The 20,132-nt window shown below is 34.4% G+C and overlaps 2 protein-coding genes across 2 annotated transcripts in view; one reads left to right on the top strand and one right to left on the bottom strand.

Moving 5' to 3' along the window:
- The window catches only part of LOC139843833 (serine carboxypeptidase-like 40), a 33,862-nt gene extending 16,969 nt beyond the window's left edge, over nt 1–16,893 (top strand). The window contains exons 2-8 of the mRNA XM_071833990.1: nt 12,707–12,814; nt 12,900–13,174; nt 15,355–15,615; nt 15,859–15,977; nt 16,066–16,158; nt 16,393–16,498; nt 16,591–16,893. Coding sequence (XP_071690091.1) covers nt 12,707–12,814; nt 12,900–13,174; nt 15,355–15,615; nt 15,859–15,977; nt 16,066–16,158; nt 16,393–16,498; nt 16,591–16,749 — 1,121 coding nt within the window. The 3' untranslated portion in view covers nt 16,750–16,893. The remainder of the gene's footprint in view (nt 1–12,706; nt 12,815–12,899; nt 13,175–15,354; nt 15,616–15,858; nt 15,978–16,065; nt 16,159–16,392; nt 16,499–16,590) is intronic.
- Nucleotides 16,894–17,054: 161 nt separating this feature from the next.
- LOC139845107 (uncharacterized) lies at nt 17,055–19,398 on the bottom strand. The gene is made up of 3 exons (XM_071835330.1): nt 19,093–19,398; nt 18,957–19,009; nt 17,055–17,285 (listed from the first exon to the last, which is right to left on the bottom strand). Exons 1-3 carry the CDS (start codon nt 19,181–19,183, stop codon nt 17,172–17,174), a joined length of 258 nt encoding a protein of 85 aa, XP_071691431.1. The 5' UTR covers nt 19,184–19,398; the 3' UTR covers nt 17,055–17,171.
- Nucleotides 19,399–20,132: the final 734 nt, after the last annotated feature.

Genomic DNA, 20,132 nt, shown 5'->3' with positions numbered 1-20,132 from the left:
ACAACACTTACATGTAACGACTAACGATGACTTAACGACTCAGTTAAAATGTATATACATGTAGTGTTTTAATATGTATTTATACACTTTTGAAAGACTTCAATACACTTATCAAAATACTTCTACTTAACAAAAATGCTTACAATTACATTCTCGTTCAGTTTCATCAACAATTCTACTCGTATGCACCCGTATTCGTACTCGTACAATACACAGCTTTTAGATGTATGTACTATTGGTATATACACTCCAATGATCAGCTATTAGCAGCCCATGTGAGTCACCTAACACATGTGGGAACCATCATTTGGCAACTAGCATGAAATATCTCATAAGATTACAAAAATATGAGTAATCATTCATGACTTATTTACATGAAAACAAAATTACATATCCTTTATATCTAATCCATACACCAACGACCAAAAACACCTACAAACACTTTCATTCTTCAATTTTCTTCATCTAATTGAACTCTCTCAAGTTCTATCTTCAAGTTCTAAGTGTTCTTCATAAATTCCAAAAGTTCTAGTTTCATAAAATCAAGAATACTTTCAAGTTTGCTAGCTCACTTCCAATCTTGTAAGGTGATCATCCAACCTCAAGAAATCTTTGTTTCTTACAGTAGGTTATCATTCTAATACAAGGTAATAATCATATTCAAACTTTGGTTCAATTTCTATAACTATAACAATCTTATTTCAAGTGATGATCTTACTTGAACTTGTTTTCGTGTCATGATTTTGCTTCAAGAACTTTGAGCCATCCAAGGATCCATTGAAGCTAGATCCATTTTTCTCTTTTCCAGTAGGTTCATCCAAGGAACTTAAGGTAGTAATGATGTTCATAACATCATTCGATTCATACATATAAAGCTATCTTATTCGAAGGTTTAAACTTGTAATCACTAGAACATAGTTTAGTTAATTCTAAACTTGTTCGCAAACAAAAGTTAATCCTTCTAACTTGACTTTTAAAATCAACTAAACACATGTTCTATATCTATATGATATGCTAACTTAATGATTTAAAACCTGGAAACACGAAAAACACCGTAAAACCGGATTTACGCCGTCGTAGTAACACCGCGGGCTGTTTTGGGTTAGTTAATTAAAAACTATGATAAACTTTGATTTAAAAGTTGTTATTCTGAGAAAATGATTTTTATTATGAACATGAAACTATATCCAAAAATTATGGTTAAACTCAAAGTGGAAGTATGTTTTCTAAAATGGTCATCTAGACGTCGTTCTTTCGACTGAAATGACTACCTTTACAAAAATGACTTGTAACTTATTTTTCCGACTAGAAACCTATACTTTTTTTGTTTAGATTCATAAAATAGAGTTCAATATGAAACCATAGCAATTTGATTCACTCAAAACGGATTTAAAATGAAGAAGTTATGGGTAAAACAAGATTGGATAATTTTTCTCATTTTAGCTACGTGAAAATTGGTAACAAATCTATTCCAACCATAACTTAATCAACTTGTATTATATATTATGTAATCTTGAGATACCATAGACACGTATACAATGTTTCGACCTATCATGTCGACACATCTATATATATTTCGGAACAACCATAGACACTCTATATGTGAATGTTGGAGTTAGCTATACAGGGTTGAGGTTGATTCCAAAATATATATAGTTTGAGTTGTGATCAATACTGAGATACATATACACTGGGTCGTGGATTGATTCAAGATAATATTTATCGATTTATTTCTGTACATCTAACTGTGGACAACTAGTTGTAGGTTACTAACGAGGACAGCTGACTTAATAAACTTAAAACATCAAAATATATTAAAGTGTTGTAAATATATTTTGAACATACTTTGATATATATGTATATATTGTTATAGGTTCGTGAATCAACCAGTGGCCAAGTCTTACTTCCCGACGAAGTAAAAATCTGTGAAAGTGAGTTATAGTCCCACTTTTAAAATCTAATATTTTTGGGATGAGAATACATGCAGGTTTTATAAATGATTTACAAAATAGACACAAGTACGTGAAACTACATTCTATGGTTGAATTATCGAAATCGAATATGCCCCTTTTTATTAAGTCTGGTAATCTAAGAATTAGGGAACAGACACCCTAATTGACGCGAATCCTAAAGATAGATCTATTGGGCCTAACAAACCCCATCCAAAGTACCGGATGCTTTAGTACTTCGAAATTTATATCATATCCGAAGGGTGTCCCGGAATGATGGGGATATTCTTATATATGCATCTTGTTATTGTCGGTTACCAGGTGTTCACGATATGAATGATTTTTATCTCTATGTATGGGATGTGTATTGAAATATGAAATCTTGTGGTCTATTGTTACGATTTGATATATATAGGTTAAACCTATAACTCACCAACATTTTTGTTGACGTTTTAAGCATGTTTATTCTCAGGTGATTATTAAGAGCTTCCGCTGTCGCATACTTAAATAAGGACAAGATTTGGAGTCCATGCTTGTATGATATTGTGTAAAAACTGCATTCAAGAAACTTATTTTGTTGTAACATATTTGTATTGTAAACCATTATGTAATGGTCGTGTGTAAACAGGATATTTTAGATTATCATTATTTGATAATCTACGTAAAGCTTTTTAAACCTTTATTGATGAAATAAAGGTTATGGTTTGTTTAAAAATGAATGCAGTCTTTGAAAAACGTCTCATATAGAGGTCAAAACCTCGCAACGAAATCAATTAATATGGAACGTTTTTAATCAATAAGAACGGGACATTTCAGTTGGTATCCGAGCGTTGGTCTTAGAGAACCAGAAAATTTGCATTAGTGTGTCTTATCGAGTTTGTTAGGATGCATTAGTGAGTCTGGACTTCGACCGTGTTTTCTTTAAAAATGATTGCTTAACATTTTTGTTGGAAACTATATATTTTTAACATATGAATATTATGTGATATATTAATCTCTTAACGTGTTTGATATTATGTGATAGATGTCTACCTCTAGAACAAGTCCCATTGACTCACCTAATAATAATGAAGAGTCAAATGTAAATTGGAATGATTTGTGGACTGATTCACAAGTTCCCGAAGAGGAACCGGAAGAAGAGTCGGAACCGGAAGAAGAATCGGAACCGGAAGAAGAATCGGAACCGGATGAAGAAATAGAACCGGTGGGGGAAATAATAAAATGGTTAAGTAAAAGAAAATCCTCAACCAACCGACCAAAGTTAATTATGGTCAATGGTGTTTCCGCCAAGGAAGCAAAATATTGGGAGGATTACCAATTCTCCGATGAATCGGATTCCGACGAGAATTCCGATGATGTTATAGAAATTACCCCAACTGAATTTAAAAAGGCAAAAGAAAATAATAAGGGAAAGGGCATAAAAATAGAGAAATCTAATTCCAACCCCGATGAACTTTATATGTATCGTCAACCCCCGAAGTCCTTAAGTTGTAACAATGACCCGGGAACCTCTAAACCACCAGGTTTTTCTAAACCAATGTGGACAACGACGGCTCGTATTAGGGGAACATCATATATCCCTAGAAACTTGGCAAAACGAACCAAAACCGAAGAAGAAGAAACGAGCGAGTCGGAATAAGATAGTTGTATTCGTGTGGTGTAATATATGGAATATAGTGTTCTTATGCTTTATGATATATGTAAAAATTGCTTGTATTAATAAGTATTTTTTTTATGAATCTAACTCTTGTCTATTTTACAGTTTAAAAACACAAAATGGATAGACAACCCAATATTTTAAGAGACCTACCCGGAGACATGATTGATGAAATCTTGTCTAGAGTCGGCCAGAATTCTTCGGCACAACTATTTAAGGTGAGATCAGTTTGTAAGACATTCGAAGAACGTTCCAAGAATGTCTTGGTTTATAAGAGACTTTCGTTTGAAAGATGGGGGATATCACATTGGGAAACCCATAAGTTACGATGTGTTTACTTTGACGCATATATTGCGGGGAACCCAAATGCTATTTTACGCAACGGGTTAAGAAATTATTTTGACTCAATATATCCGAATATTGGACTTCGTGATTTAGAAAAAGCGGCTAACATGCAACATAAAGAAGCATGTTATGCTTACGGATTAGTAATGTTCGCTTCTCACCAAAGTGAGAACAAGAACATCGGGCTACAACTATTAAACAAAACGTTTCCACAAGTGACGGAGTCGGTAATTGGGGTAAGAAATGAGGTTTTTAGATTATTACGGGACTGTTGGACATTACGTAACCCTCGTCCCTTTGATGACGTTACAACACGCTGTCTTATCAACGGCCATAATGGTTATGTTGCACAAGACCAAGGATGGGAAGTAGTCCTAGTAAAACCAGAATGCATGACTTGTTTCTGGACGTATGAATTACGTGTCTTTATTGCCTTTGCTGAACGACTTGTGTACTAGCTAGAATTGTCTTCACAACTATCTTGTATCAAAGTTATTGTGTGCTATATTTCATGCTTTATGTAAAATAAGCGGTATTGTAAGTTTGTAAAATATTGTATAAAAGTTTGAACGCGAAATATTATTATAATCAGTTTTTCATATAGAATTGTAGTAGTTGAATTGTATATTAGCTACTAAGTATGAACTTAACGGGTAGGTACTACCCGAATTTAAACTTATAAAACGCTAATATGAAGAAAAAGCTTTTATAAATGAGTTCATATTATGCTACGAAATACTATTAACTACTCTTAATATTCTGTATGATTAACTTGTTCCATTTAACTATTTTGAAGGAAATGGCACCGACTACTCGACACACCGTGAATATGAATGAAGAGGAATTCCGTACTTTTCTAGCTTCAAACATAGCCGCAGTACAGGCTGCGCTACATACCAACAATAACCTTGGATCTAGCAGTACAGGAAATCGTGTAGGATGCACCTACAAAGAATTCACTGCCTGCAAGCCTTTGGAATTTGATGGAACCGAAGGACCGATCGGATTGAAACGGTGGACCGAGAAGGTTGAATCGGTGTTTGCCATAAGTAAGTGTACTGAAGAGGACAAAGTGAAGTACGCTACGCATACCTTCACAGGTTCTGCGTTAACATGGTGGAATACCTATCTAGAGCAAGTGGGACAAGATGATGCGTACGCACTACCGTGGTCAGCATTCAAGCACTTGATGAACGAGAAGTACCGTCCCAGAACCGAGGTCAATAAGCTCAAGACAGAACTTAGAGGGTTACGAACCCAAGGATTTGATATTACCACGTACGAAAGACGATTCACAGAATTGTGCCTATTGTGTCCGGGAGCATTCGAAGATGAGGAAGAGAAGATCGACGCGTTTGTGAAAGGATTACCGGAAAGAATCCAAGAAGATATAAGTTCACACGAGCCCGCCTCCATACAACAGGCATGTAGAATGGCACACAAACTAGTGAACCAGATTGAAGAAAGAATTAAAGAACAGACTGCTGAAGAGGCCAATGTGAAGCAAGTCAAAAGAAAGTGGGAGGAAAACGGTGATAAGAATCACCAATACAACAACAACAGCAATTACAACAATAATCGCAACAATTATCCCAACAATCGCAACATCAATCGCAACTACAACAAACGGCCCAACAACAACAACAACAACAACAACAACAACAGCAACTACAACAATCATCCCAACAACAATAATAACCGCAACAACAACAACAATCAGAAGCAACTATGCCAAAGGTGTGAAAAGAATCACTCGGGGTTCTGCACCAAATTTTGCAACAAGTGTAAAAGAAATGGTCATAGCGCGGCGAAGTGTGAGGTCTACGGACCAGGGATTAATAGAACGAAAGGAACAAATGGTGTCGGAACGAGTAATGGCGGAGCAAGTAGTGTCGGAGCAAGTTATGCCAATGTAGTTTGTTATAAATGTGGAAAACCAGGCCACATTATTAGAAATTGCCCGAACCAGGAGAACACGAATGGACAAGGCCGTGGAAGAGTTTTCAATATTAATGCGGTAGAGGCACAGGAAGACCCGGAGCTTGTTACGGGTACGTTTCTTATTGACAATAAATCTGCTTACGTTTTATTTGATTCGGGTGCGGATAGAAGCTATATGAGTAGAGATTTTTGTGCTAAATTAAGTTGTCCATTGACGCCTTTGGATAGTAAATTTTTACTCGAATTAGCAAATGGTAAATTAATTTCAGCAGATAATATATGTCGGAATCGAGAAATTAAACTGGTTAGCGAAACATTTAAGATTGATTTGATACCAGTAGAGTTAGGGAGTTTTGATGTGATAATCGGTATGGACTGGTTGAAAGAAGTGAAAGCGGAGATCGTTTGTTACAAAAATGCAATTCGCATTATACGAGAAAAAGGAAAACCCTTAATGGTGTACGGAGAAAAGGGAAACACGAAGCTACATCTTATTAGTAATTTGAAGGCACAAAAACTAATAAGAAAAGGTTGCTATGCTGTTCTAGCACACGTCGAGAAAGTACAAACTGAAGAAAAGAGCACCAATGATGTTCCCATTGCAAAAGAATTTCCCGATGTATTTCCGAAAGAATTACCGGGATTACCCCCACATCGATCCGTTGAATTTCAAATAGATCTTGTACCAGGAGCTGCACCAATAGCTCGTGCTCCTTACAGACTCGCACCCAGCGAGATGAAAGAACTGCAAAGCCAATTACAAGAACTTTTAGAGCGTGGTTTCATTCGACCAAGCACATCACCGTGGGGAGCTCCTGTTTTGTTTGTCAAGAAGAAAGATGGTACATTCAGGTTGTGTATCGACTACCGAGAGTTGAACAAACTTACCATCAAGAACCGCTACCCACTACCGAGAATCGACGACTTATTTGATCAACTACAAGGCTCGTCTGTTTATTCAAAGATTGACTTACGTTCCGGGTATCATCAAATGCGGGTGAAAGAAGATGATATTCCAAAGACTGCTTTCAGAACACGTTACGGTCATTACGAGTTTATGGTCATGCCGTTTGGTTTAACTAATGCACCAGCTGTGTTCATGGACCTTATGAACCGAGTGTGTGGACCATACCTTGACAAGTTTGTCATTGTTTTCATTGATGACATACTTATTTACTCAAAGAATGACCAAGAACACGGTGAACATTTGAGAAAGGTGTTAGAAGTATTGAGGAAGGAAGAATTGTACGCTAAGTTTTCAAAGTGTGCATTTTGGTTGGAAGAATTCAATTCCTCGGTCACATAGTGAACAAAGAAGGTATTAAGGTGGATCCGGCAAAGATAGAAACTGTTGAAAAGTGGGAAACCCCGAAAACTCCGAAACACATACGCCAGTTTTTAGGACTAGCTGGTTACTACAGAAGGTTCATCCAAGACTTTTCCAGAATAGCAAAACCCTTGACTGCATTAACGCATAAAGGGAAGAAATTTGAATGGAATGATGAACAAGAGAAAGCGTTTCAGTTATTGAAGAAAAAGCTAACTACGGCACCTATATTGTCATTGCCTGAAGGGAATGATGATTTTGTGATTTATTGTGACGCATCAAAGCAAGGTCTCGGTTGTGTATTAATGCAACGAACGAAGGTGATTGCTTATGCGTCTAGACAATTGAAGATTCACGAACAAAATTATACGACGCATGATTTGGAATTAGGCGCGGTTGTTTTTGCATTAAAGACTTGGAGGCACTACTTATATGGGGTCAAAAGTATTATATATACCGACCACAAAAGTCTTCAACACATATTTAATCAGAAACAACTGAATATGAGGCAGCGTAGGTGGATTGAATTATTGAATGATTACGATTTTGAGATTCGTTACCACCCGGGGAAGGCAAATGTGGTAGCCGATGCCTTGAGCAGGAAGGATAGAGAACCCATTCGAGTAAAATCTATGAATATAATGATTCATAATAACATTACTACTCAAATAAAGGAGGCGCAACAAGGAGTTTTAAAAGAGGGAAATTTAAAGGATGAAATACCCAAAGGATCGGAGAAGCATCTTAATATTCGGGAAGACGGAACCCGGTATAGGGCTGAAAGGATTTGGGTACCAAAATTTGGAGATATGAGAGAAATGGTACTTAGAGAAGCTCATAAAACCAGATACTCAATACATCCTGGAACGGGGAAGATGTACAAGGATCTCAAGAAACATTTTTGGTGGCCGGGTATGAAAGCCGATGTTGCTAAATACGTAGGAGAATGTTTGACGTGTTCTAAGGTCAAAGCTGAGCATCAGAAACCATCAGGTCTACTTCAACAACCCGAAATCCCGGAATGGAAATGGGAAAACATTACCATGGATTTCATCACTAAATTGCCAAGGACTGCAAGTGGTTTTGATACTATTTGGGTAATAGTTGATCGTCTCACCAAATCAGCACACTTCCTACCAATAAGAGAAGATGACAAGATGGAGAAGTTAGCACGACTGTATTTGAAGGAAGTCGTCTCCAGACATGGAATACCAATCTCTATTATCTCTGATAGGGATGGCAGATTTATTTCAAGATTCTGGCAGACATTACAGCAAGCATTAGGAACTCGTCTAGACATGAGTACTGCCTATCATCCACAAACTGATGGGCAGAGCGAAAGGACGATACAAACGCTTGAAGACATGCTACGAGCATGTGTTATTGATTTCGGAAACAGTTGGGATCGACATCTACCGTTAGCAGAATTTTCCTACAACAACAGCTACCATTCAAGCATTGAGATGGCGCCGTTTGAAGCACTTTATGGTAGAAAGTGCAGGACTCCGATTTGTTGGAGTGAGGTGGGGGATAGACAGATTACGGGTCTGGAGATTATACAAGAAACTACCGAGAAGATCATCCAAATTCAACAACGGTTGAAAACCGCCCAAAGTCGACAAAAGAGCTACGCTGACATTAAAAGAAAAGATATAGAATTTGAAATTGGAGAGATGGTCATGCTTAAAGTTTCACCTTGGAAAGGCGTTGTTCGATTTGGTAAACGAGGGAAATTAAATCCAAGGTATATTGGACCATTCAAGATTATTGATCGTGTCGGACCAGTAGCTTACCGACTTGAGTTACCTCAACAACTCGCGGCTGTACATAACACTTTCCACGTCTCGAATTTGAAGAAATGTTTTGCTAAAGAAGATCTCACTATTCCGTTAGATGAAATCCAAATCAACGAAAAACTCTAATTCATCGAAGAACCCGTCGAAATAATGGATCGTGAGGTTAAAAGACTTAAGCAAAACAAGATACCAATTGTTAAGGTTCGATGGAATGCTCGTAGAGGACCCGAGTTCACCTGGGAGCGTGAAGATCAGATGAAGAAGAAATACCCGCATCTATTTCCAGAAGATTCGTCAACACCTTCAACAGCTTAAAATTTCGGGACGAAATTTATTTAACGGGTAGGTACTGTAGTGACCCGAACTTTTCCATGTTTATATATATTAATTGAGATTGATGTTTACATGATTAAATGTTTCCAACATGTTAAGCAATCAAACTTGTTAAGACTTGATTAATTGAAATAGGTTTCATATAGACAATTGACCACCCAAGTTGACCGGTGATTCACGAACGTTAAAACTTGTAAAAAAACTATATGATGACATATATATGGTTATATATATAGTTAACATGATATTATGATAAGTAAACATATCATTAATTATATTAACAATGAACTACATATGTAAAAACAAGACTACTAACTTAATGATTTTGAAACGAGACATATATGTAACGTTTATCGTTGTAACGACATTTAATGTATATATATCATATTAAGAGATATTCGTACATCATAATATCATGATAATATAATAATTTAAAATCTCTTTTGTTATTATAAACATTGGGTTAACAACATTTAACAAGATCGTTAACCTAAAGGTTTCAAAACAACACTTACATGTAACGACTAACGATGACTTAACGACTCAGTTAAAATGTATATACATGTAGTGTTTTAATATGTATTTATACACTTTTGAAAGACTTCAATACACTTATCAAAATACTTCTACTTAACAAAAATGCTTACAATTACATTCTCGTTCAGTTTCATCAACAATTCTACTCGTATGCACCCGTATTCGTACTCGTACAATACACAGCTTTTAGATGTATGTACTATTGGTATATACACTCCAATGATCAGCTATTAGCAGCCCATGTGAGTCACCTAACACATGTGGGAACCATCATTTGGCAACTAGCATGAAATATCTCATAAGATTACAAAAATATGAGTAATCATTCATGACTTATTTACATGAAAACAAAATTACATATCCTTTATATCTAATCCATACACCAACGACCAAAAACACCTACAAACACTTTCATTCTTCAATTTTCTTCATCTAATTGAACTCTCTCAAGTTCTATCTTCAAGTTCTAAGTGTTCTTCATAAATTCCAAAAGTTCTAGTTTCATAAAATCAAGAATACTTTCAAGTTTGCTAGCTCACTTCCAATCTTGTAAGGTGATCATCCAACCTCAAGAAATCTTTGTTTCTTACAGTAGGTTATCATTCTAATACAAGGTAATAATCATATTCAAACTTTGGTTCAATTTCTATAACTATAACAATCTTATTTCAAGTGATGATCTTACTTGAACTTGTTTTCGTGTCATGATTTTGCTTCAAGAACTTTGAGCCATCCAAGGATCCATTGAAGCTAGATCCATTTTTCTCTTTTCCAGTAGGTTCATCCAAGGAACTTAAGGTAGTAATGATGTTCATAACATCATTCGATTCATACATATAAAGCTATCTTATTCGAAGGTTTAAACTTGTAATCACTAGAACATAGTTTAGTTAATTCTAAACTTGTTCGCAAACAAAAGTTAATCCTTCTAACTTGACTTTTAAAATCAACTAAACACATGTTCTATATCTATATGATATGCTAACTTAATGATTTAAAACCTGGAAACACGAAAAACACCGTAAAACCGGATTTACGCCGTCGTAGTAACACCGCGGGCTGTTTTGGGTTAGTTAATTAAAAACTATGATAAACTTTGATTTAAAAGTTGTTATTCTGAGAAAATGATTTTTATTATGAACATGAAACTATATCCAAAAATTATGGTTAAACTCAAAGTGGAAGTATGTTTTCTAAAATGGTCATCTAGACGTCGTTCTTTCGACTGAAATGACTACCTTTACAAAAATGACTTGTAACTTATTTTTCCGACTAGAAACCTATACTTTTTTTGTTTAGATTCATAAAATAGAGTTCAATATGAAACCATAGCAATTTGATTCACTCAAAACGGATTTAAAATGAAGAAGTTATGGGTAAAACAAGATTGGATAATTTTTCTCATTTTAGCTACGTGAAAATTGGTAACAAATCTATTCCAACCATAACTTAATCAACTTGTATTATATATTATGTAATCTTGAGATACCATAGACACGTATACAATGTTTCGACCTATCATGTCGACACATCTATATATATTTCGGAACAACCATAGACACTCTATATGTGAATGTTGGAGTTAGCTATACAGGGTTGAGGTTGATTCCAAAATATATATAGTTTGAGTTGTGATCAATACTGAGATACATATACACTGGGTCGTGGATTGATTCAAGATAATATTTATCGATTTATTTCTGTACATCTAACTGTGGACAACTAGTTGTAGGTTACTAACGAGGACAGCTGACTTAATAAACTTAAAACATCAAAATATATTAAAAGTGTTGTAAATATATTTTGAACATACTTTGATATATATGTATATATTGTTATAGGTTCGTGAATCAACCAGTGGCCAAGTCTTACTTCCCGACGAAGTAAAAATCTGTGAAAGTGAGTTATAGTCCCACTTTTAAAATCTAATATTTTTGGGATGAGAATACATGCAGGTTTTATAAATGATTTACAAAATAGACACAAGTACGTGAAACTACATTCTATGGTTGAATTATCGAAATCGAATATGCCCCTTTTTATTAAGTCTGGTAATCTAAGAATTAGGGAACAGACACCCTAATTGACGCGAATCCTAAAGATAGATCTATTGGGCCTAACAAACCCCATCCAAAGTACCGGATGCTTTAGTACTTCGAAATTTATATCATATCCGAAGGGTGTCCCGGAATGATGGGGATATTCTTATATATGCATCTTGTTATTGTCGGTTACCAGGTGTTCACCATATGAATGATTTTTATCTCTATGTATGGGATGTGTATTGAAATATGAAATCTTGTGGTCTATTGTTACGATTTGATATATATAGGTTAAACCTATAACTCACCAACATTTTTGTTGACGTTTTAAGCATGTTTATTCTCAGGTGATTATTAAGAGCTTCCGCTGTCGCATACTTAAATAAGGACAAGATTTGGAGTCCATGCTTGTATGATATTGTGTAAAAACTGCATTCAAGAAACTTATTTTGTTGTAACATATTTGTATTGTAAACCATTATGTAATGGTCGTGTGTAAACAGGATATTTTAGATTATCATTATTTGATAATCTACGTAAAGCTTTTTAAACCTTTATTGATGAAATAAAGGTTATGGTTTGTTTAAAAATGAATGCAGTCTTTGAAAAACGTCTCATATAGAGGTCAAAACCTCGCAACGAAATCAATTAATATGGAACGTTTTTAATCAATAAGAACGGGACATTTCATATTTTAACCAAATTTGTATTAACTGATGTTACTAGAATTTAGATATACAATTGATTAATAGTGGTCGATGCTAATGATGCGTATTCAGGACCGGGTTGTTCGTCACTTGCCTATGGAGCAATGCAAGAGCTTGGACCCTTCCGAGTCAATAGTGACGGGAAAACTCTCTATAGAAACAAATTTGCTTGGAATCGGGGTAAAAACAAATATCATCTTATCTGATAATTTTACTTAAATTTTGTTGCGATAAATGCTTATGTTAAACTATGGAAAATCTTCAGCTGCAAACGTTCTTTTTTTGGAGTCACCTGCTGGAGTAGGGTTTTCATATTCCAACAAATCATCGGACTACAAGAATGGGGGAGATAAATCAACAGCCGCAGATAATTATGTGTTTTTGTTAAATTGGCTAGAGCGATTTCCTGAATATAAAGAAAGAGAATTTTATTTGGCCGGAGAGAGCTATGGAGGACACTACGTGCCTCAACTAGCGCAAACCATCCTTTATCACAACTTCATCGCTAATAAAACCTTAATCAATCTCAAAGGGATCCTTGTAAGTCTTTTTTTCACCATTGTCCTTTATTTTGATTAAATCTAAGACATTTAAATATAGTAGATGAGTTTCTATAAACAAGGAGTTGGCGTAATGGTGGTGACCTGACTTCCCATATGGGAGGTCAGGGATTTGACTCTCAGTCGCTACAAAATTTTTCTGGTTGTTACCCACTCGTTCCATGACCTCAAAGGTTGCAGAGATCTTACGTTCGAACCTCACTCATGGGGTTTTACCTCACTCATGGGGTTCCATGACCTCAAAGGTTGCAGAGATCTTACGTTCGAACCTCACTCATGGGGTTTTACCACACACGATGCCCATTTAGATTCGTCGTGGGGGTTTCCTCCTGAGAGGCGGTATAACTGTAATAGTTCGACCAAGGAAATAATCGGATGAGTGGGTTCCGACATAGCGTTCGGGCCCCCGTCAGTGACTCTAACCGTCGTTTAAATAAAAATACATGAGTTCTATAGACCATAGAATAATTCATGCAGATTTTGCTTTTCAAGTGCAATCACTAAACTAGATAGAAGTGAGGTAGACCACATATGTTATCATTGGTGCACCTACAACTTAAGATAGGACCATGGTGCATGTTAATCATGTGGCTCATACAGTTTTATGCTTAGATGGAAAAAAGGCTCTTTCTCAGGCATAAAAGAATAAGATTAATAAGGTCGAGACAGTTGAATTTAATCATTCCATTATGCAATTATTGAACAATATTTTGTTTCCTTGCAATTATAATTTGAAATTTGTTTACTAGAACTTAATGGTCTAAGAAACTTTAGAGGGTTAATGATTGTGGACAACAAACCCGTTATGCATTTTTTAAGGTAGTTTTCCAAAGAATGTTATAATGATTTAATGTTATGTTAATGTTAAATGTTAATGAATAAGAGAGCCACTTAATAATAAGTAAGATAAAAATATCAACTCAGAAAACGAAAATAATAGGACTCGGACACCGGGTAAAGTCCTTGGGCTTACAGTCCAATAATAATATAATACACCTAATTTTATACCTACATACTAAAAGTCGCGGCGATTTTCGTCAGTTATTTTAGATTGTCGTTTTGAGTTTGCGTTCACACTACAAACGGTCTCTTAACTTCGGCTATATTTACGCAACGATCCCCTCAATTTTACACTTTTTTAGGGATATAAAGTGTAAATATATAATTTTATTAAAATAAAAAAAACTAATTCCACCCAAATTTATAACGGCCCTATCTTCTCGCTCGGTTCGCACTTTTTCAGGGGTAGAAAGTGTAAATATATAATTTTATTAAAATTAAAGAAACTAATTCCACCCGAATTTATAACGGGCCATATCTTCTCGCTCGGTTCGAGTTAAATTTTTCCGAGACCACCATTCAACTCGAAAAAATCTGACGAACCCAACGGGACTAACTATACGCGAAACGGACACTTTTCAAAAAATGCTAAACACCTCGGGCTATCTTCAATACATATACATACACTTATAATAAACAACCCAAACTACCTACATCATATCGATGGTTATGTTTCCATTTTTTACACAATCTTCCTGACGTTAAAAATGCATATGCCATTAAGTACACTAGGTACTAACGGCGTGTATCCAAAAACACCCGTACCAAAGCGTTTTTATTTCCGTAAATACATAACGTTACGTTAACTATGATTATGTAACCCGAAAGGCACCGCGGCATCGCGCGGGCCACTTTTCTAGTTATAAATAAATTATATATATTGGCCCAGTTTTCTTTAATAGCCCAATAATAAATAAACTAAAGTTAAAAAATACATTTGTATAAGTTCTTATTTATGATATTTATTTAAGATATGAAAAAGTGTAAGGTAACTTGATTCTATATGTTTGTACCAAATCTCAAATTAAAATTTTGATCTTAAGGTAACTTGAGTAAGGTAACTTGTCTTTATGATTTTAACTCCTAAATCTGTTCTAGTTTGTAAGGTTGTGACTCCTAAAATTTTGATATACAAAACTACAAATCTTCGAATGTATATGATCCAAAATCAAGGTTTTGTCAACCATATGATTTTCATATCTTGGTGGAGATTAGCACAATTGTGACAAAAAATTATACTTTAATTTATTTCTCTTAGGCTTGTCATTTGTGACTAAAAACCGTCGATATTGAGAAATTTTTTGAATCCTTATATCGCAGATTGGAAACGCGGTGATCAATGATGAGACAGACACAAGAGGGATGTATGATTACTTCGGTTCACATGCTATAATCTCGGATGAAACTGCTTCTGCAATCCGCAAATCTTGCAACTTTTCACCCAATGCAGTTTCGCAGACGGATACATGTATAAATGCTACAAACGATGCTAATTATAACATTAATGCTGTTGACATTTACAACATCTATGCCCCTTTATGCCATGACGGAAATCTTACTACAAAACCCAAGAAGACATCGGTACGAATTTTACTATTATTTTAATAAATTGCTCATCAACAAGCCAAGATGTCAAAAAAAAAAAAAAAAAACTCTTGTAAAACATGAAACACAAAAGAATGTGTTGAAGACGGTTGAGTTTTTTGAAAAATATAATAATCTCTCTTTTTCCTCTTATAACCACAAATTTGAAAACTATGAAGAGATGAAGGAATTTTTCGTAATGAATACATATAGACTTACTGATATATTTGGTGCATATAGTGGCAGAATATTGATCCTTGTAGCGACTTTTACACCTACGCTTATATGAACCGTCTAGATGTTCAAGAGGCTATCCATGCCAATGTAACCAAACTCGATCATGATTGGGAACCATGCAGGTCCGTACGATCAAAAGTATCCTTAAATTTTAAAAGAATGTCACCAAATATGTTCTACTCTTTCTGATAATACAAAACTGTAATGCAGTGAAGTTCTCCAAGGTTGGCAAGATAGCTCTGCAACAGTTATTCCACTTCTCAAGGAATTCATGAAGTATAATCTTCGCGTTTGGACATTCAGGTACTCTTATCGCACCTATGCTGGTTGGGTGTCGGAAATAAAATAAATGTTTGCATATAACCTCATGGGCGACTCCCTCTATTAGAAACCTTAGTGCGCTTATATGTTGGACATGCTGTTGGGCTAAAGTATCAGTCCTAACAACGCTTACATAAATCGTTTGAAAATGCTTTTTTTAATGATTGATAAATTTTTCTTGTTTAATTATTTATTTATTTATTTGTTGTATTGTAGTGGAGACGTAGATGCAAGAGTACCAATTACTTCAACGAAGTATTCAATTGATTCCATGAAGCTTCCAATAAAAACAAAATGGCATCCATGGTTTCATCAACAAGAGGTATTGAAAACACACTCATTTATATGCTATAAACACCAAGTAATAATCATACTAATGAAGAAATTAACTTAATATGAGTTAAATTACTGCAGGCTGCAGGATTTGTACAAGTATACAAAGGAGATTTAACATTAGCAACAGTTAGAGGGGCAGGGCACCAAGTGCCAAGCTACCAGCCAAAGAGAGCTCTTGCTCTCATCTCACACTTTTTAGCAGGAGAACCGTTGCTCGATTCTTTTAAACGTTCATAGGATTCGATACGTACGTTCAATTCTTGAAAAATAATTCTTGTACCGCATAATATGCAGCATGTTTTGTTCTCAGGTGATTAATTACGTAATTAGGCCAATTTAATTGTTAAAGTATTTGTAATAATATATGAAGTTATTTTCTTTGATCTTTTAGCCACTAAAAAGAAATAAAATGTTTGTAATTAGGCCTTCTTATTGTTTTCTAAATGTGAAGTATTATTGATCATTTTCTTCTTTAAGTTCTTGAGGAAATAATGAAAATAAAGTTAACCATTACAAGAATATTAAAAGTTGACATCAAATAATTCATTCATAAGTATAATAAAATGCATTTTAACCAAGTTAGGTATAGTATTCAACCAAGATACAGCAAGTATTAAAATTTTGATCCAAAATTTGCAGTCACTACAAATGTAAATAAACTATTCCTTTGCACCCTCACCTTGATGTTTGACTATACTCAGTTGACCACCTTCTTTATTTGCAGCAGTGGCTGCTTTCACCTCATTGCAGTAGTTGATGAACTTGCTCAACTCCTGATCACAACATATAGATATTCAATTACAAATTCCACATTAATGAAAACCCAAACTAATCACGCATACAAGAGCGTTGAATTTTATGAACTGTACATGCAATTATTAACCATGCATAAAAGAGAAAAATGTTATCATAGAAACAGTGTACTATAATCACAAATTGAGTAATATGAGTCTCACATTTGTGAAATGGCTAATAAATGAGACATGTTCATTTTACTTGTCTACAGCTTATGCTATACAAAATATTAACTATCAATGAAATATGGGTACTAATTGTGAATATATAACAGCACCTCAACTTTACTGCACATGTCAGCAAAATAGCATTTCCTACAGAAAACATATTTAAACTTCTAAGCCAAACAAGATTCACGTATTTAACGAGCTTCTACGTTGAACATACGACATTGAGCATCTCGTTTAGTTTATTCGTTCTTGATATAAATAGTTGTAAGCCCTATATTCCTACCAATATTGGTCTGAGAGCAACTTACAGAGACAAAGGCTACTAGAGAAATACATTAAACTATTTAAAATATATATAAATAAAAATTAAAACTCAAGAATAAATGATTGTTTGTATCTAAGCAGAATAGATACAAAAGACAGCAAACCAACATCTAGATAGCATATTCGTCAATCTTAGCATAAATTTTGAGAAACAGAAGTTTCAAGAATCAACTATGTAATTGAAACTTTTAAAGCAGTGTTCAATTATCCACAAAAAGAGATGAAAGAAAGATATAACTGAAGAATTGGAAATCAGATAGCTTGAAAATGGGTTCAATTTAGGAGGATAGAGGAATCAGGATAGTGAACTCAAGTTAACTTTCAAAAGGTAGTTGCAAACAATGGTACATTTTGCTTTTGGATATAAAATAATGCATCAGATATGTCAAACATGGAGATTTGTTTGTTCTAACTAAAATTTCTATTTGTAACATCAAAGAAGAATTGGCCTTCAAATATAAATATGGTCAAATGCGTCACCATCCGATTTGGAATTTGGATCATAAATAATATGCCGAAGAGCAATCAAAATACAAACTTAGTAGCAAAAATGCAACAAGTGCAAATAAATTTGTATTGAAAAGTTGTAACTAACAAATGGGTTGATTTAAGGTATAGGAAAGTTGGGTAATTGTTTCTCCTTGTGGTTGAAGGGTGCTTTATACCATCAACTATCTTGTTCAACTCTTGTTGAATGCAAAGATGAAATTGAAACGTTCCAACAGAAACTTGTGTCAGGTTTTGAAATCAGTTGCAATTTGGCTTCAATATTCATTCAAAGGATAGTCTACTAAGCTTCAATTAGTACTATTGACGTATAGCCTATTCAATTGATCAAATCTATGAACTAGCTTACAATTTTGCATAATTTCTTTCAACTAAAGCTGACGTTGTACGATAATATCACTCAACTTGCGATGTATAAATTTTCTATGAGAAAACAAATGCAGACAAGCTATGCATCAATCTGTAACTTAAATATAATCTTATGGATAAGTCTTACAACGCTAAACTTCAATATCAATATTATCATATTCTCATAAAACGCAACAAAACAAGCACGGATAACAAACAACAGCAACAATAATTAGTAAAATTCACTTTGTTAGAATATAAAGTAATAAATAAAATTAAAAAAATAGATATATAACTTACATGCTCTTTATCCATCTCTTTGGTGACTTTAGCAGGCTTAATAACTCTCTTCCCTGCAAATTTAATAATAAATCTTTTAATTAGAACCTCTAATTCGAAACTTTTTATGTTGAAATTACCAAAAACAAGATTAAACCTTTGCGAGTTTTAGGCGCTTTTCCATGGCGGCTTGGAGGAACAGTTTTTCTCTTCTGCTGGCCTTTAAAGAGAGTTGTCTTCTGCGTCATTTTTTGGCTTCTGTGATTCCAATAGAATTTAGGGTTTTGTAATTTTGTTAGGGTTTGCGATTGCGGTTGTGCTGTAAATGAAGCGCTGCCCCCAATTTCGTAGGTTTCGGTGTTTCGAATTTGGACACAATACTTTCAGTTTTTCAAATTTTACCACTTAAACTTATATAAGTAAAGAATTTAACCTATGGAGATATCAAACTCTATGTACTCCGTCTTTTTATTTTCCATCAACTAACAAAATGTATATAAAGGTGTATCTATAACAAGTGTGTACATATAGATTTTTATTTTGCCTCAACTAATATATATATATATATATATATATATATATATATATATATATATATATATATATATATATATATATATATATATATATATTGGTAGGATCAAGAGGGAAGTAACCATTCGGGGGGAAGCAAAAACTTTTTTTTTTCGTTTTTTGAAAAAATTTTGTTCACGAACATTATATATGAGATGAAAATATGAACATTTAGTAGAGACACTTTGTGATAAATGTTTTTATTTTGGCGGGAAAACGCTCGAAGAAGTAATATATAACAATTATTGTATTTTTCGAGCGTATTTTGAGGTTTTAGCTATTGGGGTTTAGATATTAGGGTTTATAGGGTTTAGATATTAGGGTTTAGAAATTTAGGGTTTAGATTTAGGATTTAGATTGAGTTTTTAACACGAACGGTTTAGAGTTTAGGGTTTAGAGTTTAGGGTTTAGGGTTTGGTGTTTTGGGTTTATGGAATAAACCCAAAAAACCAAACCCTAAACCCTAAACCCTAAACCCTAAACCCTAAACTCTAAATCGGGCTAAATTTTACTTCACAAAACATGAAAAAAAACCTTCATATTCTTCACGAACAATATTATCTTGAATGTTAGTTTTGTCGATCGTTTTCCCGCATAAATAATAACATTCGTCATGAAGTGTCT

This window comes from Rutidosis leptorrhynchoides, chromosome 4 (genome assembly GCF_046630445.1).
Source record: "Rutidosis leptorrhynchoides isolate AG116_Rl617_1_P2 chromosome 4, CSIRO_AGI_Rlap_v1, whole genome shotgun sequence".
NCBI classification, from domain to species: Eukaryota; Viridiplantae; Streptophyta; class Magnoliopsida; order Asterales; family Asteraceae; genus Rutidosis; species Rutidosis leptorrhynchoides.
The sequence above is the reverse complement of the archived record's forward strand: the minus strand, read 5'-3'. Positions and strand labels throughout refer to the sequence as shown.

Coding starts and splice junctions, on each gene's coding strand:
- LOC139845107 (XM_071835330.1), bottom strand. CDS start 19,183: ATGACGCAGAAGACAACTCTCTTTAAAGGCCAGCAGAAGAGAAAAACT. Junction 19,010..19,092: donor AGCGCCTAAAACTCGCAAAG/GTTTAATCTTGT, acceptor TTAAATTTGCAG/GGAAGAGAGTTATTAAGCCT. Junction 17,286..18,956: donor AAGAGATGGATAAAGAGCAT/GTAAGTTATATA, acceptor TGTTGTGATCAG/GAGTTGAGCAAGTTCATCAA.